The sequence below is a fragment of the Podarcis erhardii genome (assembly GCF_964252035.2).
Source record: "Podarcis erhardii genome assembly, chromosome: 15".
NCBI lineage: Eukaryota > Metazoa > Chordata > Lepidosauria > Squamata > Lacertidae > Podarcis > Podarcis erhardii.
Window position 1 is genome coordinate 968776 of NC_138505.1, and position 18012 is coordinate 986787.

The 18012-nt window shown below is 50.2% G+C and overlaps 3 protein-coding genes across 3 annotated transcripts in view; 2 read left to right on the plus strand and 1 right to left on the minus strand.

Moving 5' to 3' along the window:
* The window catches only part of ETV3 (ETS variant transcription factor 3), a gene marked incomplete at its 5' end in the record, with an annotated part of 11902 nt that extends 10133 nt beyond the window's left edge, over nt 1-1769 (minus strand). The window contains 2 exon segments of the mRNA XM_081840720.1: nt 797-946; nt 1763-1769. Of these exon segments, the coding sequence (XP_081696846.1) occupies nt 797-946; nt 1763-1769 (157 nt within the window).
* The window catches only part of MRPL24 (mitochondrial ribosomal protein L24), a 291126-nt gene that overhangs the window by 267177 nt on the left and 5937 nt on the right, over nt 1-18012 (plus strand). The window contains exon 2 of the mRNA XM_081841418.1: nt 17670-17859. Within this exon, the coding sequence (XP_081697544.1) occupies nt 17677-17859 (183 nt within the window). The 5' untranslated portion in view covers nt 17670-17676. The remainder of the gene's footprint in view (nt 1-17669; nt 17860-18012) is intronic.
* LOC309329994 (uncharacterized protein) lies at nt 6479-12578 on the plus strand. The gene is made up of 6 exons (XM_081841376.1): nt 6479-6592; nt 8662-8685; nt 8941-9020; nt 10034-10093; nt 10187-10378; nt 12181-12578. Exons 1-6 carry the CDS (start codon nt 6522-6524, stop codon nt 12444-12446), a joined length of 693 nt encoding a protein of 230 aa, XP_081697502.1. The 5' UTR covers nt 6479-6521; the 3' UTR covers nt 12447-12578.

The following is an 18012-nucleotide window of genomic DNA, read 5'->3' on the forward strand; positions in this document are numbered from 1 at the left end:
CACACCCCCGTCCCCCCCCTCTGAATGACACCTTCCTCTGTAATCTCAAAAGTCTTACAGTGGTACCTCGGGTTAAGTACTTAATTCATTCTGGAGGTCCGTTCTTAACCTGAAACTGCTCTTAACCTGGAGCACCACTTTAGCTAATGGGGCCTCCTGCTGCCACCACGCCACACGATTTCTGTTCTCATCCTGAAGCAAAGTTCTTAAGCTGAAGCACTATTTCTGGGTTAGCGGAGTCTGTAACCTGAAGCGTCTGTAACCCGAGGTACCACTGTATTTTAAATTACATGCTGATTTTCCACGTTGAGCAAAGAGGAATATCAGTATTATATTTGCTGAGTATGCCCCCCCCCCGTCCTCCGACCCCCCCCCCTCCAGCCCCCTTGGGACCCCGCCTCCCCGCGGCCCTGCCAGGTAGGCCCGCCTGAAAGGCCCCGAGAGAGGCGAGGCCGGAGACCCCCGGGAGCCCCTCCCGCCCCGGGGGGGGGGACCCCCTCCCCCCCCAGCTCCCAAGACCCCCTCCCCTCCCCCCTCCCCTCCCCACCCCCCCTCCCCAAACCCAACTCCTCCAAGGCCCCCGCCCCCGCCCCCTGCCTCTCACCTGAGCCGCCTCCGCCTCGGGGCCCCGTCCTTCCGCCTGGGCTGCTGCTGCTGCTGCTGCTCCTCTTCCTCCTCCCTCCCTCCCTCCCTCCCTCCGCGTCCCGCTTTCCTCCCTTCCTTCTCTCTCTCTCTCTCTCTCTCTCTCGCTTCCCCCCCTCCAAAGTCCCTCGCTTCCCCCCCAGCCTCCACACACCGGAAACGGAAACGCCTCGTCGGCCGCCCACGGGGCCCGGACTCAACCCGCGCGTCACTTCCGGCGGAGGGAGGATGGCCGGCCGCGGGCAGGAGGAGGACGTCACTTCCTCCGGGAAGCCGAGCGGGAGAAGGCGGGCTGTTTTCGTCACTTCCGGAGGAGGGACCGGAAGGAGAGAGAGAGAGAGAAAAAAAATGTGTCCCTTAAAGAGATACTGATGGGAACATAATTGTCATTATTTTTAGAATAATTATATATAATAATATTGGAATAATAATTAGAATAATTATCTCTATTATCATGGCTGTTAATAAGCTAAGATTTAGGGTGTTGTTGTTGTTGTTGTTGTTGTTATTATTGCTGCTGCTGCTGCTGCTTTCATCTTGGTCCTATGATGATTCCTCCTTTGCTAATCTCTATTATGGCCGTGTCATTCTTTAATATTGCTGCTATTACTGCCCTCCTGAATTTCTCTTGTGTCAGGCTGAGAGGGCACCAATTCTGCCCCCCCCCCCAGAACTGACCACCCTAAGAGCAGAATCCCCTTGCGCCTGCCTCTCCTTTGGAGGGTCCAGACTGGGGAGGGGAGGGAGTTTTGTCCAGGTTTTGTGCTTTGGCTCAGCGCTGATCCCGCTGTGCTTCTAGAATGATAGAATCCTAGAGTTGGAAGAGACCACAAGGGCCATGGAGTCCAACCCCCTGCCAAGCAGGAAACACCATCAGAGCACTCCTGACATATGGTTGTCAAGCCTCTGCTTAAAGACCTCCAAAGAAGGAGACTCCACCACACTCCTTGGCAGCAAATTCCACTGTCGAACAGCTCTTACTGTCAGGAAGTTCTTCCTAAGGTTTAGGTGGAATCTTCTTTCTTGTAGTTTGGATCCATTGCTCCGTGTCCGCTTCTCTGGAGCAGCAGAAAACAACCTTTCTCCCTCCTATGTTGGCTTCTCCTTGTAGCTGAATTACATCTCATGTCTGGTCGCCGCTGTCCTTAAGGACGCGGTTGCCTGTGTAAATATAAATTATATTTATGCAAAAAAATGAAGAGCCCTGCTGGATCAGGCCAAGGGAGGCCCGCCTAGCTCCCAACTACACCCCCCTCCCACAGGAGGCTGTGATGCCCACCAATAAGGTTGGCTTCGAAAGGGAATCGGACAAATTCCTGGAGGAGGAGAGGGCTACCGAGGGCTAGTAGCCTCCATCGTGAAGAGGCAGCCGTGCTTCTGAATCCCAGTTTCTGGAAACCACAGGGAGGGAGAGGATTCTTGTGTTCGAATCCTGCTTGCTGGTTTCCCATAATGGGGCCCCCGGGGCTGCGATACGTTTTGACCCCATCAGGAAAGGGGAGGGGTGAGTGAATATCTGTTTGGGATAGCTCGGAGTCAAGTGCTAAACAGGGCTGCCTTCAGATGTCTTCTAAAAGTCTGGTAGTTGTTCTCTTCGACATCTGTGGAAGGGCGTTCCACAGGGCGGGTGCCACCACCGAGAAGGCCCCCTGCCTGGTTCCCTGTAGCTTTGCTTCTCGCAATGAGGGAACCGCCAGAAGGCCCTTGGCGCTGGACTTCAGTGTCCGGGCAGAATGATCGGGGTGGAGATGCCCCTTCAGGTCTACTGGACCGAGGCCGTTTAGGGCTTTAAAGATCAGCACCAACACTTTGAATTGTGCTCGGAAACGTACTGGGAGCCAATGTAGATCTTTCAAGACCGGTGTTATGTGGTCTCGGCGGCCGCTTCCAGTCCCCAGTCTAACTGCCACATTCTGGATTAATTGCAGTTTCCGGGTCACCTTCAAAGGTAGCCCCACGTAGAGCGCATTGCAGTAGCCCAAGCGGGAGATAACCAGAGCATGCACCACTCTGGCAAGACAGTACAAGGAGTGTGCCAGAGCTTTTACCACCGTGGCAGCGGGTGATGCGCCTCTTGGAGACCAGACCTGCTGCCCCGTGGATCCTGCCGCGCGAGGCGGTCACTTCACCTTGCCTCATGAGTGGGTCAGCCCTGCCCAGGGCTGTTGAATGACTACAGGAAGCTACTGGGAGCGGTCATTGTGAGGTTTGAGGCAGGGTGTTGTCAGGATGTTGCTGACACCCTGTTCTGTTTCTCTGTGACATCTGAATCATTCAGGAGAGGCTGTGACTGTTTAAAACAGGTGCCCGGGTGTTCTGGCGCGCTGGACAAGGGCCAGCAAACTTGACCCTGAATCCTGGTGTTATAGGAATTCTAAGGTCTCATATGGGACGCGGGTGGCGCTGTGGATTAAACCATAGAGTCTGGGGCTTGCCGATCAGAAGGCTGGCAGTTCGAATCCCCATGACGGGGTGAGCTCCCGTTGCTTGGTCCTTGCTCCTGCCCACCTAGCAGTTCGAAAGCACGCCAGTGCAAGTAGATAAATAGGTACCACTCCGGAGGGAAGTAAACGGCGTTTTCGTGCGCTGCTCTGGTTCGCCAGAAGTGGCTTAGTCTTGCTGGCCACATGACCCGGAAGCTGTATGCCGGCTCCCTCGGCCAGTAAAGCGAGATGAGCGCCGCAACCCCAGAGTCGTCCACGACTGGATCTAATGGTCAGGGGTTCCTTTACCTTTACCTTTAAGGTCTCATATATATAAATCATATGTTCATAAATTTACAAGGCAAACACATATGTAAGTATATAAACTGTGTGTCTGAAATAGTACAGGAGAACAATCCTGAAACCATTTTGACCCTCCCAAATTGACCTCAAATCTTTCTCTGCAAGGAGGGAGGAAATGAGAAAAACCTCCCCATTGTTTCTTTGCTCACAAATCCTGTCTTGAGGGGCGTATCTGTGTGTGAATAGGGTGAGCCTGTGACCTGGATTCAGGAACTGAGTATTTACCATCACAAAAGAATGGTCAGGATGCCCTGGTAAAAGCAGCCAGTGACCATTATCAGGTATCCTGGCAGACAGGTTTTCTGCTGTAGACCACCCCTTCAGTGACGTATGTGTGATGTTTTGGGGGGTGGTCTTGAGCTACAGGGGAGGCAACTTTCAAATGTCTATATAAGAGCTTGCACACCATAGTTCTAGGTTCCTCTCTTCCTGCGTGGGGTGAGCGGGGAACCCTGTTGCAAGAGATCAATAAAGATCAGGCTTGCTAGCTGCTTTGCTTCTCAATATTCTCTGTTTGGCCTCTGTTATTTTCTCCGAACGATAGAAAACCTACATAAGGACCCTATACGGGCTCTTTGATACCCCATAAGGGATAAAGGAGCAGGTTTTTTTTTCTTATAACACTGGTAGGATGGAGACTTTGTGGTTGCGAAGTTCCCAGGTCCTGGAGTTAAGGAGTTCAACAGTTCAGGGTTGCCATGCCCCTGAAGGGACAGTTGTGTAGATTAAAGGGGTGCTCCTAGATTCACCTCTGTCCCTGAAGGCTCAACTGACTTCTGTGGGGAGGGGGAGCACCCTATTGCCAGTGGGAACCCCCTCCCAGATGAGGCAGGGATGGCCACCAATCTGGAATGGCTTTAAAAGAGGATGAAACAAATGCATGGCGGAGGAGAGGGCTTTGCCCAAGGGCTGCACGTATTCTCAGCTGCACACAGACAAACACACACTTCCCACCGTGGTGTCCAAACTCTTTTCAAAGAGGGCCAGATTTGATGAAGTGAAGGGCCGTGAGGGTCGACCAAAGGGCCAACCAAAGTTGTTTACCTTTTTTGAAGTTTGTTGAGCTTTCTTATGATTTTACCCCAAAGTGTTGTTGTTTAGTCGATTAGTTGTGTCTGACTCTTCGTGATGCCATGGACCAGAGGACGCCAGGCCCTCCTGTCTTCCACTGCCTCCCTCATGCTGGTAGCCATCATCTCGTCCTCTGTCGCCCCCTTCTCCTTGTGCCCTCCATCTTTCCCAACATCAGGGTCTTTTCCAGGGAGTCTTCTCTTCTCATGAGTGGCCAAAGTCTTGGAGCCTCAGCTTCAGGATCTGTCCTTCCAGGGAGCACTCAGGGCTGATTTCCTTCAGAATGGAGAGGTTTGATCTTCTTGCAGTCCATGGGACTCACCAGAATTCAAAAGCATCCATTCTTCGGCGATCAGCCTTCTTGATGGTCCAGCTCTCACTGCCTTGCCATGGTGAAGAGGCTTGAACAACTCAGAGAAGCTATGAGCTATGCCGTGCAGGGCCACCCAAGATGGACAGGTCATAATGGAGAGTTTTGACCAAACGTGATCCACCTGGAGCAGGAACCGGCAAGCCACTCCAGTATCTCTGCCGACAAAACTCCATGGACAAAGACCCCAAGTAGTTGAGCTTTTTTAGGACTGAAGTTGGTGAGGTTTTTTTTTAGGATTTTACTCCAGGAAATAAACTGCCACAGGGGCCGTTAAACTAGCCGGCAGGCCGGTTGAGAGTAAGTTCTCTTGAGGCCAGTGGGAGTCACTTCCAAGCAAAGCATGCCTGGGATGGAGCAATTAGGGTTGGATGGCAATTTGTGCTTGAGGCGGCAGCGCCTCACTGTGGCGAAGAGAGGAAACGGCAGGCCGTGATGTCCAGGAACCTTTATAATCAAGAGAAACGTTTTCGTCTGTCTTGAAAACATCCAGTGCTATTTTTCTAGAAAAAGAGGTGCCAGAACTCACCACGAACTTCCCCTTTGGTCTCTTATAATGGCAGTGGCGCCCACCTGAGAGGTGCTGGAGCTGAGTTCTGGCGAATTCTGGCTGGGGGGGAAAGCCCTGAAAACACCCTAACTTTGGGATATCATACCCAATAGCAGCTATTTTATGGTCCTCATCAAAAAATAGATGTGAGTGAACATATTGTGAGGAGTCCTTCTTACTTCAGGAACCAGCTTTTTCGAATATTTTTATTAAGAATTTCAACATAACAATTTATCAAAAATACATCATGCTCATTTCCCCCCCTCCTCATTTTCCCCCTCCCCCCAAAAAAAACCCTCCCCTCCCACCCACCACTCAGACTTCCCTCAGCTCCTCTCTCTGGTTTTTCAGCACATATTATTCTCTGCATGTAATAAAATTGTAAAAATCCTTAATTTATCCATATTTATATTACCAATAAAAAGTTTGTGTGTGTTTATTCAAAACCTGCCAAGGAGTCCAATTCATTTTGTTGTTTCTTAAAATACTTGTAAAAGGTTCCCATTCTTCTTTAAAATCACAGTTGTCCTTATCATGTAGTTTGTGTGTCAATTTTGCCAATTCCGCATAGTCCATCGGTTTCCCTTGCCACAGTCCTTTAGTCGGGATTTCCTCGTTCTTCCATCCTTGTGCTATTAAGACTCTTGCCGCCGTTGCTGCATGTATGAAAATGTTTTTCAGTTTCCTTGGCAGGTCTTTCCCCACAATCCCTAACAAGAAAGCTTCAGGCTTTTTTTTACAAATGTTAATTGGAACATTTTCTTCAACTCATTGTATATTATTTCCCAGAATTTTTTAATTTTACTACAGTCCATAGCTGTCAACTTTCAGATTTGAAAATAAGGGATCAGCAGCCTCTCCTTTCCCGGGGACAGTCTATGGGATATCTAACAATCTGGGATAGCAGCGGCGCTGGAATAAGGGAATTTCCCGCAAAAAAAAAGGGAAGGTTGACAGCTATGCTACAGTCCCACCACATATGGCACTGTGTGGTGGGTTCAAGCCGCAGCTTCTGTGGCCCACGATTGACCAGGCGGTGACCTCACAACTGGCCACAGATTCTGGCACTCTCGGTTCCCCGGAGATCCCCGAGGGTTCCAGGATGATTTCCTCTGCTCTCCTCCTCTGTTGCGTGATGAAGTGCTGGTTCTCCTGCAATCATCGCTGCCGCAGGTAAAGCCCAGGAATGGTCCTCAAGCCGAGGTGTTGCTGTGGTCCGTTTTCGGGGTTCCTTCTGGTCCCCAGCTCAGCTTGATCGCTTTTGCACGCTTTTGCTTCAGGTCCTGTATACCCAAAGGAGCGTCTCCACCCCCATCGTTCTGCCCGGACACTGAGGTCCAGTGCCGAGGGCATTGTGGCGGTTCCCTCCCTGCGAGAAGCCAAGTTACAGGGAACCAGGCAGAGGGCCTTCTCGGTGGTGGCACGCGCCCTGTGGAACGCCCTCCCACCAGATGTCAAAGAGAAAAACAACTACCAGACTTTTAGAAGACATCTGAAGGCAGCCCTGTTTAGGGAAGCTTTTAATGTTTGATGCATTACTGCATTTTAAGATTCTGTTGGAAGCTGCCCAGAGTGGCTGGGGAAAGCCAGCCAGATGGGCTGGGTATAAATAAGAAATAATAATAATAATAATAATAATAATAATAATAATAATAATAATTGCACCAATGCAAACCTCTGGCTTTGGGGGTGGGGGGATCAGTGTGGCCCTCCAGACCCCTTCCTGAGCTACACTCCTCGCCTGCCCTGCTTTGCACCCTGTCTGGGAATGGGTCTGATCCTGCCTTTTGCTTGCCTGGATCGAAGAGAGGTGTTTGTGTGTGTACAAAGGTAAAAGTGAATGTTGGTTACTCCGCCCACTTCCACCCCTGGCCCAGCCCACCACCAGCATGCGGCCCTCAGAAGGGAGGCCAGAAAGGATTTCGGCCCTCAGGCTGGATGAAGCTTCCTGCAATGCATTATCGTGTCTCAAAACTGTAAAGTTGGAGGAGACCTCCAGCAGTCATCTAGCCCAACCCGCTGCAGTGCAGGAAGCACAGGAGTCCCAACCATAGCTGTCAACTTTTCCCTTTTCTCGTCAGGAATCCTATTCGGAATAAGGGAATTTCCCTTAAAAAAAAGGGAAATGTTGACAGCTATGGTCCCAACCTCTGCTTAAAATCCTCCAGGGAAGGAGACTCCACCAGCCTCCAATAAGTCCATTCTAACACAATTTTAATCCTGTTGGGAGTTTGCTTTTTAGCAATTGCATTTCTGTAGCAGGAACCCCCCCACCCCAATCATTCTGTTTGTACAAACTTCACACACACTCACACTCACACACTACATACGCCACACTTCTGTTATAAATTCATAAGAAAATCAACCATACATCGGATTTCCACTGTTCCATTTTTATTTTACTCCATGAAGGAAGGTTTGATACAGGGCAGCCATAATCCCTTCACCATCCCAGCACATCTACAGGAGCCCTGCCCAGTTATGGCTATGCCAACCCTGATGGTCCTAGACAGAAGACCATCAAGATCACAAAGAACTTGCATATGGGAGTGGATTCAGCATGGACTGAAACAAAGGACAATGATCAGATCTTCCCTCAGGGGGCAGGAAACTGCAAACTCCCCTTTGTCTCCTGGAAGTGACTCATGGGGAAGGGGAAAGGGGGAACCAGCCAGGTGACAGGACACTCAGGTTACCACTGCAACTCCTCCCTCAACCCCTCCTTTCTGTGATGTATGCATGATGTTTCTGGGGGTGGGCTTGACCTACAGGGTGGGAATTTCAAAAGTTTTTTATAAGGTCTTGCACACCATTTTTCTGTGTCTTTTCTCTCACCTGCAAGTGAGGGGAGCACCCTGTCGCGACAGTCTTTCTTCAATAAAGACCAAGCCTACAGGCTGCTGATTTGCTCCAATTTACTCTGGTTGGTGTCTTTACTTTTTGTCCAAGGGAGCCCTCAGATTTTTCCGGTAACATTTCATACGTATTTTGTCCGTTTGGAGTTGTGTAAGTTGCCTTGAGTCCCAGTCCAGGAAAAAGTCAGGAGATGAATAATAATAATAATAATAATAATAATAATAATAACCCTGTTCCCACTTGGGTGCTAACCCTAACCCTGCAGGGGAGGCCCCTGCTTCTGAGCCTGCCTTGGCAACCCCCCACATGACCCAACTGTGGGTCGGCTAGTTGACTGGGATCCTTTTGGAAGGGCCCGTCTGATCCGCCTCCTTTTCCTCTTCCAGATCCCGCTACGAGGAAGACCACAGGTGAGGAGGTGGGCGTCTCTGGGACCCTCGACTCGGGACCCTTTGGCTCTGTTGGGCCAAGGATGGGGGGGGGGGAGGCAAGAGAGACCGTGCGGTTGGGGCAACATTTGGGGAACCCTCTGAAAAGCTCCCCGGGGTTCAGTGGCTCTCTTGGAGGGGGAGAAACACACATCAGTGCAATAAAGAAATAAATGAATGAAATGGAATTACTGTGCGAATATTCGCTGCCATGAAGACTCCCGCTCTTCCTCCCAGGCTGTCGGAAATCAGGGAGGAGGGAAAACGAGAGAAGGGGAAGCAGGACGGTGGGCCAAAGGAGGCGGCTGTCGGAGAAGGTGAGGAGCGGGTCTGGGGTGGGTGGGGGCTCAAAAGCCCCCCAAGGGTTTGCTCTCTGGAGAGCCCCCTGCCCTGGATCAGGGCACCTGGGCAAGGCTTCCTGTGGAAGTCAGGCTGGGCGCTGGCACAGAACCCAGGAGAGAGGAGCCTGGCGGACGAGGTGGCCGAAGGGGAAAGGCCTTGGCAGACAGGTGGGTGGGATGGAGGCTCACCTGCAAACACAGGTGGTGCTTTACTTCAGCAGAGGCCCCTCCTTGGATCTCCGTTGGGGGCGATGGCCCAGGAGAACCTTCTTCTCCCTTACTGCTGTAATAAACAAAAATCTGCCCTTATTCCCTTACGGGGGACACAAGAGCCCTTACAGAGTCCTTTGCAGGTTCTCCTTCAGTCAGAGAAAATAACAGAGGCCAAGCAGAGAATCTTGAGAAGCAAAGCAGCTCGTAAGCCTGATCTTTATTGATCTGTTGCAACAGGGTGCTCCCCTCACACGCAGGACTCAGAACCCAGGTGTGCCCACCCTTATAAAGATATTTTAAATTGCCTGCCCTGGATCTCAGTACTCCTCCATACATCATACCTACATCACAGAAAGGGCGGTCTACAACAGAAATCTGAGTGCTTTGTTTATCTCCTGTCTGCCAGCTTATCTGATGATGCCTCATCTGGTTGCCTTTCCTGGTAGTCTGCCCGTTCCTTTGAGATGGTGATTTCCCAATTCCTGCCCTCCCTCCTTGCAGAGAAAACATCTGGTCCGTTTGGGAGTCAAAATGGTTTCAGGGCAGTCTATGTTTGTGCTTGGTTGGTACATTTATGAACATTTACCATATATATAAGACCTTAATTTTTTTATTTCACTGCATACCCCACCAGCACTTCTCCGATGAAAACAGGGACGTCCTCAGAAAAAGCGAGACGTTCCAGGATCAAATGAGAAACTGGGGCGGCTTCTGTAAATCCGGGACTGTCCCTAGAAAATAGGGAGACTTGGAGGGTCTATTGTTTTCTTTTCCAGGCTGTCCTCCTCGACGGGCGGCCAGAACGGAGCCCCAGCCAGAGGGGTCAGTTGAGGATGGTAAGCCCAGAGAGAGGGTGGGTGGGGAGACAGAGGGGGGTCGGGAGCAGCCGGCCCCCCTTTGCTTCCTGGCCTGCTGGGTTTCTCTTTTAGGTGACGATCCGGAAAGCCCTGCCAAGGCCCCCCAGCCCCTGGGGACCCTTCCCTCCAAGGAAGCTCCCGCAGAAGCCCAGCCACCCTCTTCCCAACCTGCTCCGAGTTTCCCGATTCCCCATCATGAGATTCTGGGCTTCATTCAAGAGCTGGGGGCAGCACAGGAGCGTCAGTCTCGCCACCGCCGGGAGCGTAAGTTATTTGTACCCCGCCCATCTGGCTGGGTTTCCGCAGCCACTCTGGGCGGCTTCCAACACAATATTAAAATACAATAGTCTATTAAACATTAAAAGCTTCCCTAAACAGGGCTGCCTTCAGATGTCTTCTAAAAGTCTGGTAGTTGTTTTTCTCTTTGACATCTGGTGGGAGGCTGTTCCACAGGGCGGGTGCCACTACCAAGAAGGCCCTCTGCCTGGTTCCCTGTAACTTGGCTTCTCACAGGGAGGGAACTGCCAGAAGGCCCTTGGAGCTGGACCTCAGTGTCCGGGCAGAACGATGGAGGTGGAGATGCTCCTTCAGGTATACTGGGCTGAGGCTGTTTAGGGCTTTAAATGTCAGCACCAACACTTTGAATTGTGCTCGGAAACGTACTGGGAGCCAATGTAGGTCTTTCAAGACCGGTGTTATGTGGTCTCAGCAGCGGCTCCCAGTCACCCATCTGGCTGCCGCATTCTGGATTAGTTGTAGTTTCTGGATCACCTTCAAAGGTAGCCCCACGTAGAGCGCATTGCAGTAGTTCAAGCGGGAGATAACTAGAGCATGCTAGTCCTTAAGGAAGCTGCAAAGATCTGGGGTGTGTGTGGTTTTTTTTGGGGGGGAGGGGGGAGAGAACAGCTGCCGAAACCTCAGGAGCCACAGAAGGGCAATGGATGTATGTCTGTGGGGGCTTTGGTGCCCTGCCTTGCCCCTCCCAGGGTCTCAAGTGAGACTAGAGCAACTGACACGGAGGCTGGGTAGCCAATTGTCAGGGATTGTTTTGCTGTGATCCTTGCATTGTAGAGGGTGGGTTTACATGACCCGCTGGGGTCCCTTACAATTCTATAAAAATAGCAAATGGGGCTTTTTTTTTTTTTTTTGGCTTAGGGCCCTCGTACCTACAGGATCGCCTCTCCTGGTCTGCCCCGCAGAGGACTTTAAGGTCCATGAATAACCATAGTTTAGAGGTCCCTGAGGAAGTCAGACTATTCTCCACCAGTGCCAGGGCCTTCTCAGTGGTGGCTCCAACCTGGTGGAATGCTCTGTCCCATGAGACCAGGGCCCTGCAGGATTTAACCTCCTTCCGCAGGGCCTGTAAGACAGAGCTATTCCGCCTGGCCTTTAATTTGAATTCAGCCTACTCTTTTATTTCCCTTCCCTTCCCTCACTCACTCTGAGACCCCACAGCTAATTCTCCCCTAGTCTCCTCGCTGGACCAAGTAGGACCAATTCAGCCAGCTAGCCCTGGGGATTATCTAATTGATTTTTGATTTTTATTGTTATTCATGGTTTTTATACAGTGGTACCTCAGGTTACATACGCTTCAGGTTACATACGCTTCAGGTTGCAGACTCCGTTAACCCAGAAATAGTGCTTCAGATTAAGAACTTTGCTCCAGGATGAGAACAGAAATCGTGCTCTGGCCGCGCAGCGGCAGCGGGAGGCCCCATTAACTAAAGTGGTGCTTCAGGTTAAGAACAGTTTCAGGTTAAGTACAGACCTCCGGAACGAATTAAGTACAGTACTTAACCTGAGGTAGCACTGTACTGTATTTTATGCTGCTTTTATAATTGTTTTAAATATGTTGTTAGCCGCCCTGAGCCCGGTTTTTGAACTGGGAAGGGCGGGGTATAAATGAAAATTTATTATTATTAATTAATTTTTTATAAAATTCATCTTGCTTTTTGCAAAATGACGCCACCCTCCCCCCCCCCCGCTGTCAATGTTCCTCCTGTTCTGTTTGCAGCAAACGGGGCGCAGGATCTGCCCCTCCCTGAACGCTGCTCCTCTCCCTGCAGGGAAAAAGGACCTCCGCAGCTGCCACGACTGCCTGAAGTCCATCAAGACCTTGAAGGAGAACCTGCAGGAGGTCCAGGGCCGGCTCTGGAAGGTGGAAGCCCAGCTGGGCATCCGCGTGCCCCCCCACGAGCTGGGCCTGGAGCTGGAGGAGGACGAGAAGGAGCCCCCCAAGGAAGGAGGAGGGGAGGGCGAGGAGAGCCCCCCGGCCTGGGCGACCCTTCCGGTGCCCCCCCAGCCTGGAGGTGGGGCAGAGGGCAGCTGGTGAAGATGCCAAGCCAGAGACGGAAGCAGGCGGACCCAGGCCACCATTCCACCGGCTGGGGGGGGGGGGGCTTCCTGAAAACAACAAAATAAAGACCTTTATTTTTTCATTTAATAAATATGTATCTTGAATAAACTTCCCAAGGTCAGTTTGCAGACGACCCCCCAAAAAGGTGAAATACCATGTGAGCAATCAATCAATACACTGGTTGGGTAGCCACTTCTCAGGCGGCGATACCTGCATTGCGCGGGGGCAGACTAGATGGCCCTTGGGGGTCCCTTCTGACAATTCTGTGGCTCTAAGCAGCCTTAACCTTGTTCTAGCCCAAGAGCCACGCTGGGTGAGCCTCCAGGGGTCACACGCCAGAGCCGTGGGAGGGCGTCTCTGCGGCTGGGAGGGCACCCAGCCTTTGATTCTCTCATTTTTCTTTTTTTGAATATGCTGTTTATTAACTTTCATTTTAGATACACCAACAAACAAATATATCAAATCTATCTTACTTTATGCTCCATAGAGCCACTGACTTCCCTCTTTCCCTTCCGCAGGTTTTCTTATTTCAATCTTTAATTCACAGTTTCATTAGTAAAAGACTAAACCGTGACGTAAGATTTATTTCAGTCCTGCTAACGTCTTCCAATTTCTACAGTTCTCACTTATATAGACCATAAATTTACTCCATTCTTTTTGGTACCTGAAGATTTTTCAGTCTTTATCACTTAATCTACATTCCTTAATTTCTTATTACTTTTAATCACCCTTAACTAACAATTCTCTTCATAATCTTCTCTGCAACATTTCGCATAGTCCTCCTTACAAAACTTCTTGCAGTCCTACTAGTGTGATCTGTTTATTACAATTGCTTTTCAAATAGTTCAGATATTTGCTCCAGTCCTCTAAGAATCTCTGGTCCCGCAGGTTTCGAATCCTTCCAGTCATCTTATCTAATTCTGCATAGTCCATTAATTTCATCTGCCTTTTCCCCCTCTTCTTTTTGGGTCCATTATTGACATTTGATTGTTCAATTAAGAAAGCTTATTAGAAAGAAAGAAAGAAAGAAAGAAAGAAAGAAAGAAACGCTATCCGTATAAGAAACCTCCATCTGTGCCCTGATACCCAGTGGATGAAACCCCTCTCTTTGAAATCGGAACCAGTGAAGGCGGTGAAGGACCTGTGTGAGTGCCTGGAGGCGGTTGGAGGATGGATGGCAGCTAATGGATTGAGGTTGAATCCTGACAAGACAGAAGTACTGTTTTTGGGGGACAGGGGGCAGCAGGGGCGCCGACTTATAAAAAATATTGGGGGGGGCGGGGGCCCATACCGACTTATAAAAAATATTGGGGGGGCCCAAGACCTCCAAACCGCTGCTGCTGGGGGAACGAAAGGGGCGAGCCCCGGGCTGCCCTGACCTTAAGTGAACCTGTGAGGGCCCGCCCTTTGCGGCAGCCGATTGGCTGCCGCCGTGGGCGGTGAATATTAATGAGCTAGGGGGAATCCCCGCTTCTCGAGATTGTTGATGGGTCGAGAGCCCGCAACCCCACCCCCTCTCTAGATCGGGAGTGGCTTTGTTTTAACTCATTACTGAATGTATTTTAAAAGGTAACTATCGTCAAACAAGGAAAATAAAAAATAACAACATAATTTTGTGATTTTACAAAGCATAATATAACTAATAATTTTCTTAAATTATTGGGGGGGCGGAGCCCCCCAAACGAATTTTTGAGGGGGCTCGGGCCCCCTCAGGCCCCATGGAGTCGGCGCCTATGGGGGGCAGGCGGGTGTGGAGGATTCCCTGGTCCTGAAAGGGGTAACTGTGCCCCTGAAGGACCAGGTGTGCAGCCTGGGAGTCATTCTGGACTCACAGCTGTCCATGGAGGCACAGGTCCATTCTGTGTCCAGGCAGCTGTCTACCACCTGGTACGCAGGATGAGACCCTCCCTGCCCACAGACTGTCTTGCCAGAGTGGTGCATGCTCTGGTTATCTCCCGCTTGGGCTACTGCAATGCGCTCTACGTGGGGCTACCTTTGAAGGTGACCCGGAAACTACAACTAATCCAGAATGCGGCAGCTAGACTGGTGACTGGGAGCGGCCGCCGAGACCATATAACACCGGTCTTGAAAGACCCACACTGGCTCCCAGTACGTTTCTGAGTGCAATTCAAAGTGTTGGTGTTGACCTTAAAAGCCCTAAACGCTCTCAGTCCAGTAGACCTGAAGGAGCGTCTCCACCCCCATCGTTCTGCCCGGACGCTGAGGTCCAGCTCCGAGGGCCTTCTGGCGGTTCCCTCATTGCGAGAAGCAAAGCTACAGGGAACCAGGCAGAGGGCCTTCTCGGTGGTGGCTCCCGCCCTGTGGAACGCCCTTCCAGCAGATGTCAAGGAAATAAGCAGCTATCTTATCATTAAAAGACACCTGAAGGCAGCCCTGTTTAGGGAAGTTTTTAATGTTTAATAGGTTATTAAAAGGTGATTGTATTTTAGTGTTTTGTTGGAAGCCGCCCAGAGTGGCTGGGGAAAATAATAAATATAAATAATATAAATTATATATAAATAATAAATTATGATTATGATTATTCTTGCAGTCCTACTAGCGTGATCTGTTCATCACAATTGCTTTTCAAATAGTTCATAGTCCTCTGAGAGTCTCTGGTCCCGCAGGTTTCGCATCCTTCCTGTCATCTTATCTAATTCTGTATAGTTCCATTAATTTCACCTGCCTTTTCCCCCTCTTCTTTTTGGGTCCATTATTGACATTTGATTGTTCAATTAATAAATCTTATTACAAAGAAAGAAAGGAAGGAGCCTCAGGAAACGCCACCCGTCAAAGAAACCTCCACTTGCGCCTCCCAAATGCCAAGCGCCTCTCGCTCCCTCGACTTCCCTCTGCAAACAGCTGATGCAGTCTCCTCCCTCCCTCCCGGATTACTACAAGTCCCAGAATGCACCGCGCCTGCCCGCCCCGCCCCGCCCCCTTGTCGCCTCCTTCTGCGCGTGCGCAGTCTTCCCGCCGAGGCAGAAGGTGAGCGAAGGGACGGAGCGCCTGTCCCTGGAGGGGTTTGGGGGGGGGACACAGGGGGGGGGCAGGGCCAGGGGGGCAAGGGGGCAGGGGTCGGGAAAGGGGGGTGCTGCCCGCCTCGGGAGTTCGCTTTCAGGGTTCTAGTCCTCAAGGACAGCTAACACCAGTCAAATTACAATGGAAACATAATTGGGGGGGGGGGAGGACCAATTTAAAGTTCGCTTTCAAGGTTCTAGTCCTCAAGGAGGAGCGGGGAAGTTCAGGGAGGAGGAGAGGGGCTGTGCTCTGCCCCCCCACCAGGCAGGGCCGGATTTAGGTGGATTAATAATAATAATAATAATAATAATAATAATAATTATTATTTATACCCCACCCTCCCTGGCCAGAATCAGGCTCAGGGCAGCTAACACCAGTCAAATTACAATGGAAACATAATGGGAGGGGGAGGACCAATTTAAAGTTCGCTTTCAAGGTTCTAGTCCTCAAGGAGGAGCGGGGAAGTTCAGGGAGGAGGAGAGGGGCTGTCGAGGGCTGCAAGCCCCTGGGGCTGTGCTTTGCCCTCCGGCAGGGCCGGATTTAGGTACTGTATACTGTAATAATAATAATAATAATAATAATAATAATTATTATTATTTATACCCCACCCTCCCTATCCAGAGCCAGGCTCAGGGCAGCTAACACCAGTAAAAGTTCAGTAAAAACATAATGGAGGGGGGAATCCAATTTAAAGTTTGCGGATTTAGGTATAATAATAATAATAATTAATAATAATACTTATTATTATTTATACCCCGCCCTCCCTGGCCAAAGACGGGCTCACTGTAGCTAACACCAGTAAAATTACAGTAAAAACATAATGGGGGGAGGAAAAACCAATCTAAATTTCACTTTCAAGGTTCTAGGCTTCAAGGAGGACCGGGCAAGTTCAGGGAGGAGGAGAGGGGCTGTGCTCTACCTCCCCCCCCCCCACCAGGCAGGGCCAGATTTAGGTATAATAATAATAATAATAATAATAATAATAATAATAAATTATTTATACCCCACCCATCTGGCCGAGTTTCTCCAGCCACTCTGGGCAGCTTCCAACAAAACACTAAAATACAATAACCTATTAAACATTAAAAACTTCCCTAAAAAGGGCTGCCTTCAGATGCCTTTAATAATAATAATAATAATAATAATAATAATAATAATAATAATAATAGAATGGGACATCCCTTTTTTCATTGGAGAAATGTTGGAGGGTGTGCTCATCTTTGTCGGCGTTTTCAAATGTAAAACGTCTGCCCTTGTTTTTGTCCATTTGTGCAACACAGGGTGCTGCCTTATACTGAGTCTGTCCATTGGTTTATCTAGCTCAGTATTGTCTACACAGGCTGGCAGCAGCTCTCCAAGGTTTTAGGCAGCAGATTTCTCCCAGCCCTCCCTGGAGATGCCGGGAATCTAACCAAGAATTGCAGGCAAAACAGATACTCTAACCATTGAGCTATTACCCTTCACCGAAAGGATGGGGAATAGGATTCACAGTGATCACTTGGACACCAGATCTGAGATGGAACAAAGGTCACCCAGTCGCAGCTTCACCCACTGCGGCGAGATGAATCGCATTTCTTTTTCAATTATAGTCATCACTTCCAAAATTTGCATCAATGCATATGAATCTGTGTGTGCCAGTTTTATGCAAAACACTTTTGTCCTATTTTGGGTGTCATAAGAACACCAGAAGTTAGAGTGGCACTGTGGTCTAAACCACAGAGCCTAGGACTTGCCAATCGGAAGGTCGGCGGTTCGAATCCCCGCGACGGGGTGAGCTCCCGTTGCTCGGTCCCTGCTCCTGCCAACCTAGCAGTTTGAAAGCACATCAAAGTACAAGTAGATAAATAGGTACCACTCCGGCGGGAAGGTAAATGGTGTTTCCGTGCGCTGCTCTGGTTCGCCAGAAGCGGCTTAGTCCTGCTGGCCACATGACCTGGAAGCTGTACGCCGGCTCCCTCAGCCAGTAAAGCGAGATGAGCGCCGCAACCCGAGTTGGTCACGACTGGACCTAATGGTCAGGGGTCCCTTTACCTTTTTAGAGAAGGTAATGTCTTGATAATATAAACGTTTTAAGTTTTTTGTATTAATCCAGTATATTTTCTTTTAATTGCTGAGTGATTCTGTGTACATTGTGGCAGCCTTTGGCTATGTGCAATAAAACAGCCTCCTTTTCCTCGCAGGGACCATGAGGCTCTCCGTCCTCCTTGCCGCGGCGGAGAAATTCAAGCCGCACCCCGGGTACCGCTATGGCATGAACCGGCCCGGCTCTGTCGCCGACAAGGCCAAGAACCCTCCGTGGGTCTGGCGGAAGAAGATCCCCGTGGAGCCCATCAAAGACGAGGACTGGAAGTTCTTCAAGGGCGACACGGTGAGGTCTCTCCCAGCTCTCAGCTACCCGCTTTGTCTGTGCCACTCACTTCCACAACGCCCCCCTCCCAAGGCTTGACTGCTACCGCGTGAACTCTGAGGGGCAGCCCTTGGAGACAATAATAATAAATTATTATTATAACCCTCGTTCCAA